Genomic DNA, 13,902 nt, shown 5'->3' on the forward strand with positions numbered 1-13,902 from the left:
TGCTACCCTTGTCTTCCTTGATCATAGTGATTGGGGTTTGGAAGGTGCTGTCTAAGAATCTTTGGTGCATTTCTGCCGTGTATCTTGTAGCTGGTACACCTGAATGTTGGTGTTGGAGAGAGTTGAAGAGTAAAAAAATTTACTTAGCTACAAGTGTCTGAGATCAGAAAAAAAATTACAAGAAGAAACAATAATGCATCGCACATATACACAGATTAAGAATAAGAGTCCAAAATAAGTTTAAAAAAACATACACAGATCAGTTTCTGGGTTGTTCATGAAGAGTAGACGGGAAAATGTTGTGGCCATTAAATAGATGATATTGGTCGCACTAACATTAGCAGTTCAGTATTCAATTTCAAGATTCTTCATTTTACAGGTTGATTAAAACTCGACCTGATTCTGTTCGATGGTGGCTGGCAGGCAACATCCAGAGTGAGAAATTTTGTTTTCCTCATTCACCTGCAGAAGTGTTCAATGATTGTTCTCAAAATGGGTTGGCTGTGCTGAAAGCCGCCCACGACATAACAGGGCCTGGGTAAAGGCTATGGAAGATGATGTTCAGGCTCTAAAATTATTGAACTCGATATCAGGTCTTGAAGGCTGCAGGGTTCCATGTGGAAAATGAAGTACTGTTCTTCCAGCTTGCACTGACCTCGCTGGAGCACTGCAGTAAGCTCAAGATAGAGATGTTGCCAAGGAACATGATGGTGTGTTGAAGAGACAAGCAACTGGAGGCTTGGTGTCAATTTCATGGGCAGAATACAGATGTTCTGAAAAGTGGTCACCCGCTCTGCATTTCATCTCCCAGTGTAGAGGAGACCACATTGTGAGCAGCAAATACAGTCAATTAGATTGAGTGAAGTAGGTAAATTGCTGCTTCACCTGGAAGGTATGTCTGGACAGTGAGGAGAAACGAGATAAATGAACAAGTGTTACACGTTCTGTGACTGCAAGCGGCGGTGCTGTGAGAGTGTGGGGAGGTTTTTGAAGTGGAGGAAGAGTGGACTGGGGTGTCCCGGAGGGAGCAGTCCCTGTGGAATGCTGACAAAAGTTGGGACAGGAGGTCGCATCCTGCTGGATGTGGTGCAAATGGTGGCTTATGATCCTTTGGGTATGGTGCTGATGGAGTGGAAAATGAAGACAAAAGACAGCCCTATTGGCATTGTGGGAGGGCAGAGCATGGGTGAGGGCAGAAATGCAGGAGATGGGTCAGACATGGCTAAGGGCCCCATCAACTGTGGTGGTGGGGAATACTTGGTTAAGGAAAAAAGTGGACATTTCTGAGGACCCTCTTAGAACAACTGCAATGGAGACTGAGAAATCGAGAGAACGGGAATGAATTTTTACAGGAAGTAAGGTATGAGGATGTGTGGTTGTGGTAACTGTGGGAGTCGGTGGTCTTGTAGTGGGTATTGGTGGCCAGCCTATGCTGGCAGTGGGATCAGATATCAAGGAAGGTAAGAATCAGATGAACAATGACAGCAGACTGGGAAGTAGAAGTGCAATTGATCAATTTTTCTAATTTCAAATCAGAAAGGGAAGCAGAGCCAATGATGTCATCAATGTATGGAGAAAGAGTTGTAGGGAGAGACTCCAGTCCGGTTGGAACAAGCAATGTTCCATGTAACCCACAAACGAAGAGGAATAACTCGGACACATGCAGGTAGCCATGGATAAGCCTTTGAACTGAAGAAAGTGAGAGGGATGAAAGAAGTTCAAAGTGAGGACGAGCTTGGCCGGGTATAGGAGCATGATGGTAGGTGGGGACTGTTCAGATCTTTTCCCTGGAAAGAAGTGGGCAGCTGAGTTACACATCCATGGTGAAGAGGAGGCCGCAAAAAATAAAAACAGAAATTGCTGGAAAAGCTCAGGTCTGGTAGCATCTAGGGAAGAATCAGAGTTAATATTCTGGGTCCAGTGACCTTTCTTCAGAACTGATGGTAGCTAAGAGAAAATGATATATATTCAGAAGATGGCAAGAGTAAATAATAAGTGTAGATAGAGCCCAAAGTGAGAGGAAAACAATTCGACAAAGGAGTAGTTAAAGCCAAATCTGGGGGAATAAATAACTGCTAATGGGGGCTATTAGTAGCTGACAAGGGGTTGCCAGTGGTAGCAGTCCATGTGACGACAAGGCCTGGTGTGGGGGTTAGGGTTAGGTCAAGATCATGGCCTCAAGTCCTGAAATTGATGAACTTGGTATGAAGTCTAGAACCCTGCAGAGTTCATAAGTAGAAAATGGGATGCTGGAGGGTAAAGTTATCAAATTTTTCAGTGAATAGAACTACAATTCCCAGCGTTCTGAGCCCTTCAACTTACATTATTTCCTCAGGCAGGGTGCGGTCTGCTGTGGTTGTATGAATTGGAAAGTCTGAGCTCACACTTCTAGTGGAGTTCGATTTGAGCTGTGTTTTTTCTTACGAGCCGGGAAAAGTCTTTGCAAAGTTCAGCTACGTGGTATGCCTTCATTATTACTATACCTAATACATTTTTAAAAAAGACGTCGGCGTAAGGGGGCGGCGTGGGGTCTTGGAAATGATGGTAGCAAAGAAGGTAGAGAATTTTTCTGTTTGCTCAGTTTTACAGAATAGATGTTAGGTTGTCTAGATCAGAATTAGGTTATATATTTGGGTTATTTTCAAAAATGTAAAATTACGATCAAGATGAAACTTTAAGTTACTTTTTGCCCGACAGTGTTTTTATTGCAAACGTCCTTGTTGTGATTGCTTCACTAAAATGTTTTAAATTTGTTTTGATTAGACTGGAAAATGGCATCGAAAGGAAAGGTAGGTCAAATATTTACACCAAGTTGAATGAAAAAGTTGCTGTTCACTTATTAGTTATTACAGTGCATAACTTTAAATTTACTTTTAACGTTGGAAACTTTTTAAAGCTATATTGATAACACCGGACTGAATACTTTTAGTCATGAGACATTTTTTTCTAGTTAATACTTCTGAGTTGAAATAGTGGGATTGTTGAACTAGTTCCAAATATCTATCTGAAAAAAGTTATAGAGAACTTTGGATCCAAATAGGATACACGCCTCTGCGGTTGCCGGGATAGATTTTTATTTTGTCTTTATTTCGCTTTCCTGTTCCCCAAAAAAACACGACTGACTTATCACACCGTATGCCAACACTAGAAAATCAATGTTTGGTGAATACTGGAGGAAAATTTAATGGGTAGAAGGGCACAATACTGCTGCAATCTGCTTCCACGTAGTTGGATTCCTGTCCAATTTTCCACTTCAATCAGTTAAATTGAAGCTGGTTGAAACACCGCATCGCCATCGCAATATCAGTCCAGCTGTTTTAAATCAGCATAGCCTGGAAACCGAACTCGAAAACCACTTTGATCTGTTTGACTCGGATACTGGCTGAATATACCCTGAGTTGGGAGGCTGCGGTCACGTGAGGGTGGAGCCGTTACATTTTGTTGTACTCTAGGACTCATTTTTTAAAAAAGTTTTTTGTTGAGATTACTGGTTTTACTTAACTGATACAATTTTTGTTCAGCTGAGCGTTTTGTGGTTGGTGTCTGATGTTTTATCATAGCAGCACACTCTGACAAGCTCAACAGGACCAAGAATTGAAGTGTGTGGCAACTGTAAACTGGTTCATCTAGCAGCCTGTCTATTGGCTGGCTCCACGTCCAAAAGGATTTTTCGATGTTATTTTTCTTGCTTTCATTAAGTTTGTGAATCAGGACCATATTGACCCTAAACATAGGTCACCCTAATATTTATTTTTTTCTTGTCAATACAAGATGGCAGGTCTAATTGTGCTACATTGTGATATTTATCTAAACAGATATCCACTTGTTTCTATATTTTTCTTCAGTCCTTAATCTGTTGTGGGGGACTTGACAGCAGTTGATTGATTTATACAAGTGCCAGTTTTAACTGGGCCTGCCATGTAGGAACAGGGTAGCCTTTCTCGACACTGGGGATTTTAGTTTGAGTTTCTGGCTTGGCTGGATGTGGTCAGGTGAGACTTTTATAACCATTGACACTTTAGGACTTTAGCTTAGTTGGATGTTGACATAAACCAGCAGCTAAAGTGGGTGCAAGAGTGCCCTCATGTTTTCTCAACTAATTTATCCCCCCTTCCTGACTTATGAAGGACAGTTCCAATTGCCTCCTGATGACTTTTGGCTCTGCTTCTTTAATTTTTGTCATCTGCATCCGACTTCCTTCCTGCTGGTGACAGTGGAGTAAAAATAACTTGAGCCTCTTACTGAACACTTGGTGTGGATTTCCACTCACCCACATTCTATCGCCTTGTCTCGTCTCTGAATGGGACTATAACTCTTTAATCAACTATTCTATGAATTAACTGGCTCACTTTTTCTCTGTTAATGTAGGTGCAAGTCAGTGTGGCAGCACTCTAGCAATTCTCCAAAGATCCTTCATACATTAGATTTAAAAAGCTCATACAAAGACTGTATAAAAGCCAAACTCAACTTGTACGTGAGCACGTCCCTTCTAGAAGAAGCTGCTGGAAAGTGGTCAGGAGCAGAGTTGATGTTATCCCTACTAGTGTTGAGTGCCAAGACCAGTTGTACTGCCATCCTTAGTGGAAATGACCACCCGAAAGTTGATCTGGAAGTGAAAGTAGGAACTGATTCTCTGTGGAGCTCAGAGATTGTGGGAAGAGTGGTAGTAGGTGGAGTTTGGGTGCAAATATCTGTATTTTTACTAGATCGGTAAATGTTCAAGTCACTGTCGCAATGATGTTACCCAATGTGTTCAGCCCATTTGTTCTATTTTCAAGTAACGTTTTGTTTAATAATAATTGTGCTCCTACTTCAATGAATTTAAATACAAAATGTAATTCATATAGTTGTAATGCACATATATCTAATTTTGTAGCTACAGTTTTTAAAAGAAACACATGATGTTGTCTACCATTAGTGAATTTGTCTCAATCACCATTCACTTATAGAATTGTATATTGTTATGACCCCAGCTAATGATAATACTGGACAATTCAGATCCATCAACAGAACTTGGTGTGAGACATCGCGTGTTTAATTTTTGCAGTTTGTTAACATGATAGTTAATTACCTGAGCTGTAGTCATGAGACACGATAATCCTCAACACCAGTGCCCTGCAAGGATGTGTACTCAGCCCCCTACTATAATCCTTATATGCCCTCAACTGTGGCCAATATCCACACAGCTCCATTTACAAGTTTGCTGATGACACCACTGTTGTAGGTCAGGTCTCAAACAACGAGACAAAATACAGGAAAGTGATTAAGAGCTTAGCGGCGTGGTGTAAAGACAACAATCTCTTCAAGAGGAAGGATATTTGGCATGTCTGTAAAAATTTGTAAGAATCTTTATGGATGCACCATAGAAAGTGTTCTACCTGAACGCATCACAGCACTTAGATGTGAACGTAGGAGGAATGGTTGGTATGTTGGCAGTTGACACAAACATTAGTGGTGTAGTGGATAGTGAAGAACATTCTCAGTGGGACCTTGATCAGATGGGCTGAGGAATGGCAGATGGAGTTTAATTCAGATAAATGTGAGGTCTTGCATTTAGATAAAGCAAATGAGAGCAGGACTTATACACTTACCAATAAGGTCTTGGGGACTGTTGCCGAACAAAGATACCTTGGAGTGCAGGTTCATAGTTACTTGAAGGTGGAGTCACAGGTTGACAGAGTAGTGAAGAAGGCATTTGGTATGCTTGCCTTTATTGGTCAGTGCATTGAGTATATGAGTTGGGATGTCATGTTACAGCTGTACAGAATATTAGCTAGACCACTTTTGGAATACTGTGTTCAATTCTGGCTTTTCTGCTGTCGGAAAGATGTTGTTAAACTTGAAATGGTTCAGAAAAGATTTATAAGGATGTTGTTGGTGTTGGAGGGTTTGAGTGTCAGGAGAGGCTGATAGGCTGGAGTATTGGCAGGTGAGGGATGACCTTATCGAGCTTATAAAATCATGGATAGGGTGAGTAGCCAATGTCTTTTTTGCAGGGTAGGGGAGTTCAAAATCGCAGTGCTCTTTTTCTCTCTCTGGACTGATACAAAAATCCAATGGGAAACCAATTTTCTACATTGGTAGGAGTAAGTGGAAACTGTCCCTTCCAACTCTTTTTTTGCCCTAAGTAATAATACTTTCCCCTAACCAGCAGCAGATCTGTTGATTCTAAATACTTCCTACCATGCCAAACTTAGTGTCTGTTTAGATACAAATCTTAAAACCTTGAGTATTGCTGAAAACATACGTTTTTTGTCAAAGCTTTTAACTTGTATTCATCAAAACCATTTGCAGGAATACCAATTTGAGAGGAAAACTCACATTTATATTACATGGGACGCAGTATCAGCAATTGGACTCTGATTTGTGAAGGTGCTGACATGGTGAATGTGCCAATCGATGATTTGGACAGTTAACAGCTAGGCTTTGTTTAAATTTTTAAACCAAGCGGGTTGACTTTGGTCAGGATATTGCCTGAGAAACAAATATGCAGGTAGCTATTTATTGAACTGGAACAGTCCCAGTGTGTAAACACATTCTCTTTCTATCTGAAAAGGGTCCAGTATATTCAACTGTGCCATTCTGTGAGTCTGACTGATCCTAAATTGGTTGTCAGTGTAAATGTAAGCATGGTTAGCAATACCCAGCAGATGGTGTCCAACTGCACAATTGTATCAAATGTTGGACTCTGTATTGTGACGTGCAAGATCAAACTGTTTGAATATGGCCCACACCTGGCTTGTTGCTCACATCTGAAGGGTGATGTTGTTTGATAAGATGCATCAGTCTTTGGGACAAACTACCTATATTTGTGGCATCACACTGGTACTGAAATTCACGTACTATGTCACTCATTTGTGTGATAAACAATATCTTTTGGGCTTGATTGAAACATCCTGTTAGTGGCAAACATCACACTTGTTGCAACTGCATGGTAGTAGCTTGGAACAGCTAGCTTCAACTGTTGCTCAAACCTTTGAATTACCTTGCCCTTCTGGTGTAAGCTGAGTTAGGATCAAGAATGACCAATTTTAGGGCTTTTCATGAGTTTGTGTGATACATAGAAAAAAAACGATCTTATCAGGGCAGCCACGGTATGCTTTGATGTGCCGAATTTCAGCATCAAGTTTGCAGGGTGCACAAATGGCTCAGGCCCTGCTTATAAGGTTTCTGAGGCTAATGTTACAGCATGTGGAATAGTAGGAATCCCAATGTATATTCAGACCAATGAAGGTAGGATTACTGTACACAGTAATAGAGAATCTCCTATCCAGTCCTCAAATAGAACATTGAAGAAAGATAACTCATTTCACTGTTCCATTTCAAATGTGAATCTAAGCACTAGATGGAGACCATTAAGATATGTAAGGAAATTCTTGTATGCAAATGCTAACATACCTTCCAGATATCAACACACACGAGGTATGAGGTTAGCTGCAATCGCACTGAAGGCACGTTTCTCCAGGAATCTGATTAGGAATCCCATGGCAACAACATGATTACACGTGTTTCTATTAAAACAGAACTGTGTCTCATTATCAAAACATCTGGAAATGAAAACTCGCCCAGTTTTGTCTTTTCTCATGACTATACTATAGAGAACTTACCTGTCCCTAACTTACCTGTGTGTCGAACTACCTTGTTGATACAATGGAATGCTCAAGTTATATACTATCAAACTACATTTGAAACTAGTTGGCCTCAGATGACTTAAACTTCAGCATGAGCACTTGAAGTAATCTCCAGTTAAAACCTAATTGCTGGCATCTTTATAACATTGCTCATATCTGGAATGAATTATGTTGTCTTTCTGTGTACCTAAATATTGGAAGCCACGTGAATTCCTCTGTGTACTCTTTTTAATCTTGCTGGTTTAAGCAGCATTAATATATGCTTTGATCACATAAATAACTTCATTATGAACTACTGACAACTTTGCCAGACTTGTAGTCTTACTGGGTGTGTTGGTCCTTGGTAAAATGACACCAGCATGAGTAATCTGAGTTGTCGTTAATGCTATATTGGAGAGTCATTCTGAGTTTTGCAGTTGCTAATTATAGAAGAAAGTAAGGTTAAACTGAGTGCTGGTTTGTGGAAGAGCATATTGAGCCATTGCAAATCCTCCTGCTGACTATTGCACTTTTAAACAGCTTGTGTAAACCAGGAAAATATCTCACTTTTTGAATTTGTAGAAAAATGGGAGACTGATCCAAGTCCACTATTGAATGAAATTGTCCCACTAGACCATAAGATCTCGGAGCAGAATTAGGCCATTCAGTACATTGCCATTCGATAATGCTGAAAAGTTTCACATTCTTCTGCCTTTTCCCAGTAACTCTTGATCTTCTTACTAATCAAGAACGTATCTATCTCTGTCTTTAATACACTCAGTGCCTTGGCCTCCATAGCCTTCTATGGTAATGAGTTCCACGGATTAACCACCCTCTGCCTGAAGAAATTCTTCCTCATTTGAGTTCTTAACTATCATCCCTTTACTCTGAGGCTGTGCCCTTAGGCCTTAGACTCTCCTACTAGTGGAAACATTTTCTCTATGCATGCCTCTCAGTATTGTCTTTAAATTTCAATCAGATGCCCTGCCCCCACCATCTTTGGAAAGTCCATTGACTAGAGTCCTCAATTGCTCCTCATATAACAAGCCCTGCATGCCTGGGATCATTATTGTAAACCTCTTCTGGACCCATTCCTTAAGACAGGGGCTCAAAGCAGATCAATATTGTCAATTGGTCTGACCAGAGCCTTACACAGCGTCAGCAGTGCACCCTTGCTCTTATACTTTAGCCCTCAAGATGAATGCTAACATTGTATGTTTTGCTTCAGGTTTCTGAAGCATTTCCCCATTTAGAAAGTAGTCTCTACCTCTACTCTTCCTACCAAACTGTGTAACTTCACACCTTTTCCAGGTTGTATTCCAGCTCCAAGATGTCTATGTAGGAATTTCTTGGGATCGAAGTCCAACCATCTTCAGCTGCTTCATTAACGACCTTCTGTTCATCATAAGTTTAGAAGTGGAGAGGTTCACTGATGATTGCACTGTGTTCAGCACCACTTGCAACTTCTCAGATATTGAAGCAGTCCATGTTCAGATGCAAGAAGATCTGGACAGTATCCAGGCTTGGGATGACAAATGGCAAGTAACATTTGGGCTACACAAATGCCAGGCAAAGACCATTTCCAATAAGATGCAATCGATTCACCACCTCCTAATATTCACCTTGTTCCCCCACCATCAACTTTCAGGGGGTTACCATTGACCAGAAACTCAACTGGACTTGCCAACACAGAGGCCCCAAAAGCAAATCAGAGGCTGGAATACTGTGGCAAGTAACTGTCATCTCCTGACTCCTTAAAGCCTGTCCATTGTCTACAAGGCCCAAGTCAGGCGGGTAATGGAATACTCCTCACTTGCCGGCAAGGGTGCAGCTCCAACAACACTTGAAGCTTGGCATCATCCAGGACGAAAGAGCCCACTTTATTGGTATCACATCAAACATTCACTCCCTCCACCACTGATACTCAGTAGGAGTACTATCTACAAGGTGCACTGTGGAATTCCACCAAAGATAGCATCTTCTAAATCCATGACCACTTGCATCTAAAAGGACAAGGGCAGCAGATACATGGGAAATTAACCATCTGCAAGTTCTCCTTCAAGCAACTCTCCATCCCAACTTGGAAACATGGCAGCGTTCCTTCACTGCTGGAGCAAAATTCTGGAATTCTGTCTCCAAGGGGATTGTGGTTGAACCTACAGCACTTGAACTCCAGTGGTTCAAGAAGACAACTCACCACCACCTTCTCAACGGCAACCAGGAACAAGCAATAAATGTTGGCCAGCCAATGTTCCACAGAGGAATTTAAAAAAACTGCCACTTCTTCGCATATTCTCCTAGCCTCTGGAAGTCCTCTGCAGCCTCCATGCCTCCTCAACGCTACTTGGCCCTCCACCTTTATTTTGTGGCAACTGCAGATTTGGCGGCAATGTCTTCAGTTTCTCCATCCAGATGATTTATGTATAGCGTGAACACTGACCACTATTGAACTCCACTCATCACCAACTGCTATCCTGAAAAAGGCTCCTTTATCCCTACTCTCTGCCTTCTGCCAGGTAGCCATCCTCTATCTGTGCCATTTCCTTGCCCCTGACACTATGGGCTCTTATCTTATTTAGCAGCTCTCGTGACATCTTGTTGAAGGCCTTCTGGAGGTTCAAATAGATATGTCCACTGCCTTTGTTTAACTTGCTTGTTAGCTCCTCAAAGAATTTTAACAGATTTGTCAGGCTTGACCTCCCCTTAATGAAGCTGTGCTGACCCAGCCCTGTTTTATCATGCTTCACAATACCAAAATTTCCTGTCACCTGCCTCCCTCCCTTCTCAAACATTGGACATTTTCCAGTCACCAGGCAACCTCCCTCACTGCAGTGATTCCTAAAAAACGTCACCACCAATGCCCCTACAGTCTTCTCAGCTATCTCCTTCAGAATTCTGGGGTATAATTAACTTAATCTAGATGATTTATCCACCTTCATTTCTTTTCAGCTTGCACAGCAGCTCCTCTTTAGTGATGGCCACTACTCTCCCCTCTGCCCCCTGATCTTTTGAAGCTCTGGTCTGCTGATCGTGTCTTCCATCATGAAGACTAATGTATACTACCTTTTCAGTTCCTCCGCCATTTCTTGGTTTCCATTGCTACGTCTCCAGCCTCATTTCTCAGCAGTCCAGTGGACACACTTTCCTCACTTTTTTTTTTAGTATCTAAAACACTCTTGTAATCTCCTGTATTATTAGCTAGCTAACTCATTTTATCTACTCCCACTTATTGCTTTTTTAAAAAGTTATCCTCTGTGTTTTAAAGGATTCCCAAGCTTCCAGCTTCTTCAAATTAGAATTTTGGTAACGTGACATGGTGAATAACGACGAAAAATAATAGCAGGTATAATGAAAACGTTAAAAAGACATTTGGATGGGTATATGAATAAGAAGGATTTGGATTTGGAGGGATGTGGGCCAAATGCTGGCAAATGGGACTAGAATTATCTAGGATACCTGGTTGGCACTTCATAATCTATAATTTGTCTGACTACTCCACCAGCTTGTTTCTGTCCTCTTAAGCTTATTACTGTTCTTGCCACCTCCTGAAGACAACTGGAGATGGTCAATAAATGCTGGCCCAACCAGTGATGGCCACATCCCATGAATGAATCTTTAAAAGATTTTTGTGATATTAATCTGCTGGCAATAAATTTGCAGAATATACAAAGATTCAATATTGCACTTTTGTTGCAGCTGGTGAGAAATGCTGAGGTTTGAACTTAGGGACAAATTGGTTGCAGAGTCTGATATGTTTGGAAGGTGTACCGGTTGGTTGTTGGGGGAGCAGGGCTTGGTATTGTGTGGTGCTGGTATGCACTTTGATGGAACTATGCAAAGTTAGCCAAAATTCACTGCCACAAAGACCAAATCATTTGCCCTGCACCAAATATGAATTACATTTATGAAAACTTTATCTTTGTAATGTTGATTACTTCTGCAGAGAATACATTTCACTAGGGTGAAGTAATGGGTCTGTCCAGTATTGCTAAGCTGTACGTTGAAAAATCACTGTGGACAACTAAGCTGCAGTTCTAAAATGTGTAGTGTGTATTTGATAGTAACACTTATCATTTTAGGAGGTAAACTGCAAAAATGGGCTCTGTTTGTAGCTTTGAGTTTATAATATTTCTAAACCAGAAGCCACCTATATTTTAAAAGAGAAAGTAACTAATTCCTTTTGTTGCCTAGACTACAAGGGGCACTATTAAGGACTATCCAAATTTTGATGCAAATCATGATGCCGAGGTGCTTAGAAAAGCAATGAAAGGACTGGGTAAGTGTTCTTATTACTACCAATTTTGGAGATTTTGTTGTCATACTAATGTTTAGACTTTTGCTGTATGATGTGTGTAAAGAGCTCTTGAAAGCTCTCAGTTGATAAAATGTGAAGCAGGAAGAGCACAGCAGGTCTGGCAGCATCAGAGGAACAGGAAAGTCTACGTTTCAGGTCTGGACTCTTCAATAGCACTTAATTAGCCATCAATACGTCCCTGCCTTGCTCTTTGAGACTGACCTGTCTCCAATTTAATTGCCAATATGCAATAAAGCCGAGATTGTGCACTGTCTACAGGCATCCTGGAGTTTGAGGTATTTTGCAAAGGAGCTATGTTCCTTGTTGGTTTAAGGTCTTCTACTTTATTCTGTGACAGATAAAGCTATTTTCCCGTTTTGCTGTTTCTGATCCTAATGGCAATTCCCAGTTTTATGAGAACTACTTCGATTTTGGCAAGATCTCCAAATACTTTGCATGTAATTAATTACTTTTAAAGCTCAATGACTTTTATAAAGGCAAATGCAGGATGATATTTAGCACATTCCCCAAACTTCATAAGTTAAATTGTTTGGTTTTAACTGAAGGAGGAATGTAAGCATGGATACGGTTTGCCAGTGATAAGTAGTAGGAGAAGATCTTTATAAGCCAACTAAGCCATTATCCAGGCTTTACAGGACTTTAGTTAGCCATCTCATTTAAATGGTCCAAAAAGATCCACAATGCAGGCTTTCCTCAGTGTTACGCTGGACTTAAAATCTAGATTATGTGCATACTTTCCAGAGTGTAGTTTAAGGCACATGATTTCTCCCCCTTCAAATAAGTCTTTCATGACCCATAAATTTTAACAGTGAACGTTTTCTGCATTCTCTCCAAAGCCTTCACATCCTTCTTAAAATAGGCCCCCAGAATTAGATTCAGTACTCCTGCTGAGATCAAACTAACATTTTTATACAAGTTCAGCACAACCTCTTTGTTCATGTATTCTATGCCTCTTAATAAAACCTGGCATTCTATATGTTTAAATTGTCCTGCCATCTTCAACGACTTAAGAACATATACACCAAACTCTGCTCCTGCATTTACTTTAAAAATTGTTTATTTTGTATTGTCTCCGTAATGAACTTCATCTGCCGACTACCCACCCATTCCATGAACTTAACTATGCCTCTTTTAAAGTTCTGCACTGCCCTCCTAACAATTCACAAAGCTTTTAAGTTTTGTGTTATCCACAAGTTTTAAAATGGGGCCATGCACACCAAGTGCGTTAATATAAATTACAGGTAAACAAGGTTTCTGCTGTCTGCTGGAAGCTCCCAGATGAACCTTCCTGCAGCCTGAAAAACATCCATTAGCCACTGCTCTCTATTTTCAATCGCTCAGCTAATTTTCCATCAATACTATTACGGTCTCTTTTATTCCATGGGCTGTAACTTTACTCATGAAAATGTTGTGTGACGCTGTGTCGAATACATGTTGAAAGTCCCTGTACACCACATCAACAGTGCTGACCTCATTAACCCTCTCTCTAACCACTTCAAAAAAGTTCTGAATTAGTTGAACAGAATTTTTCGTAAGAAATCTGTACTGGATTTTCTTAGTTAACATATATTTGTCTATGTGACTACTATTTTTTTGTTTTGATTTATTGTTTCTAGAAATTCTCCAGCACTGAAAATAAACTGAGAGACCTTTAATTGCTGGGCTCATCATTAAGTCCTTTTGAGCAAGGGTGTAACATTTACAATTCTCCACTCCTCTTGTACTGCTTCAGAGTCTAAGGAATACTGAAAAATCATGGGCAAAGCTTCTGCAAACTTTCACTCTCACTTCTTCTCTCAGTATCTTTGGGTGCATCTCATTTTGACCTGGTTTTTATCCACTTTTAAATCCAGGCAGCCAATCCAATAGCTCCTCCTCATCAACCTTTTATCCCTTCTAATGGGAATGACAGCTGTAAAGTATTCATTTTAATACCTCAGCCACGCCTCATTCTTCTGTAAGTCCCCTTTTTTGTCT

At 40.7% G+C, this 13,902-nt stretch overlaps 1 protein-coding gene across 1 annotated transcript in view; it reads left to right on the forward strand.

The window, feature by feature from the left end:
* Positions 1-2,331: 2,331 nt before the first annotated feature.
* LOC125453186 (annexin A5-like) overlaps positions 2,332-13,902 on the forward strand; it is a 62,106-nt gene continuing 50,535 nt past the window's right edge. Inside the window, exons 1-3 of the mRNA XM_059649488.1 lie at positions 2,332-2,460; positions 2,764-2,789; positions 11,802-11,886. Coding sequence (XP_059505471.1) covers positions 2,772-2,789; positions 11,802-11,886 — 103 coding nt within the window. The 5' untranslated portion in view covers positions 2,332-2,460; positions 2,764-2,771. The remainder of the gene's footprint in view (positions 2,461-2,763; positions 2,790-11,801; positions 11,887-13,902) is intronic.

Source organism: Stegostoma tigrinum, chromosome 1 (genome assembly GCF_030684315.1).
Source record: "Stegostoma tigrinum isolate sSteTig4 chromosome 1, sSteTig4.hap1, whole genome shotgun sequence".
NCBI lineage: Eukaryota > Metazoa > Chordata > Chondrichthyes > Orectolobiformes > Stegostomatidae > Stegostoma > Stegostoma tigrinum.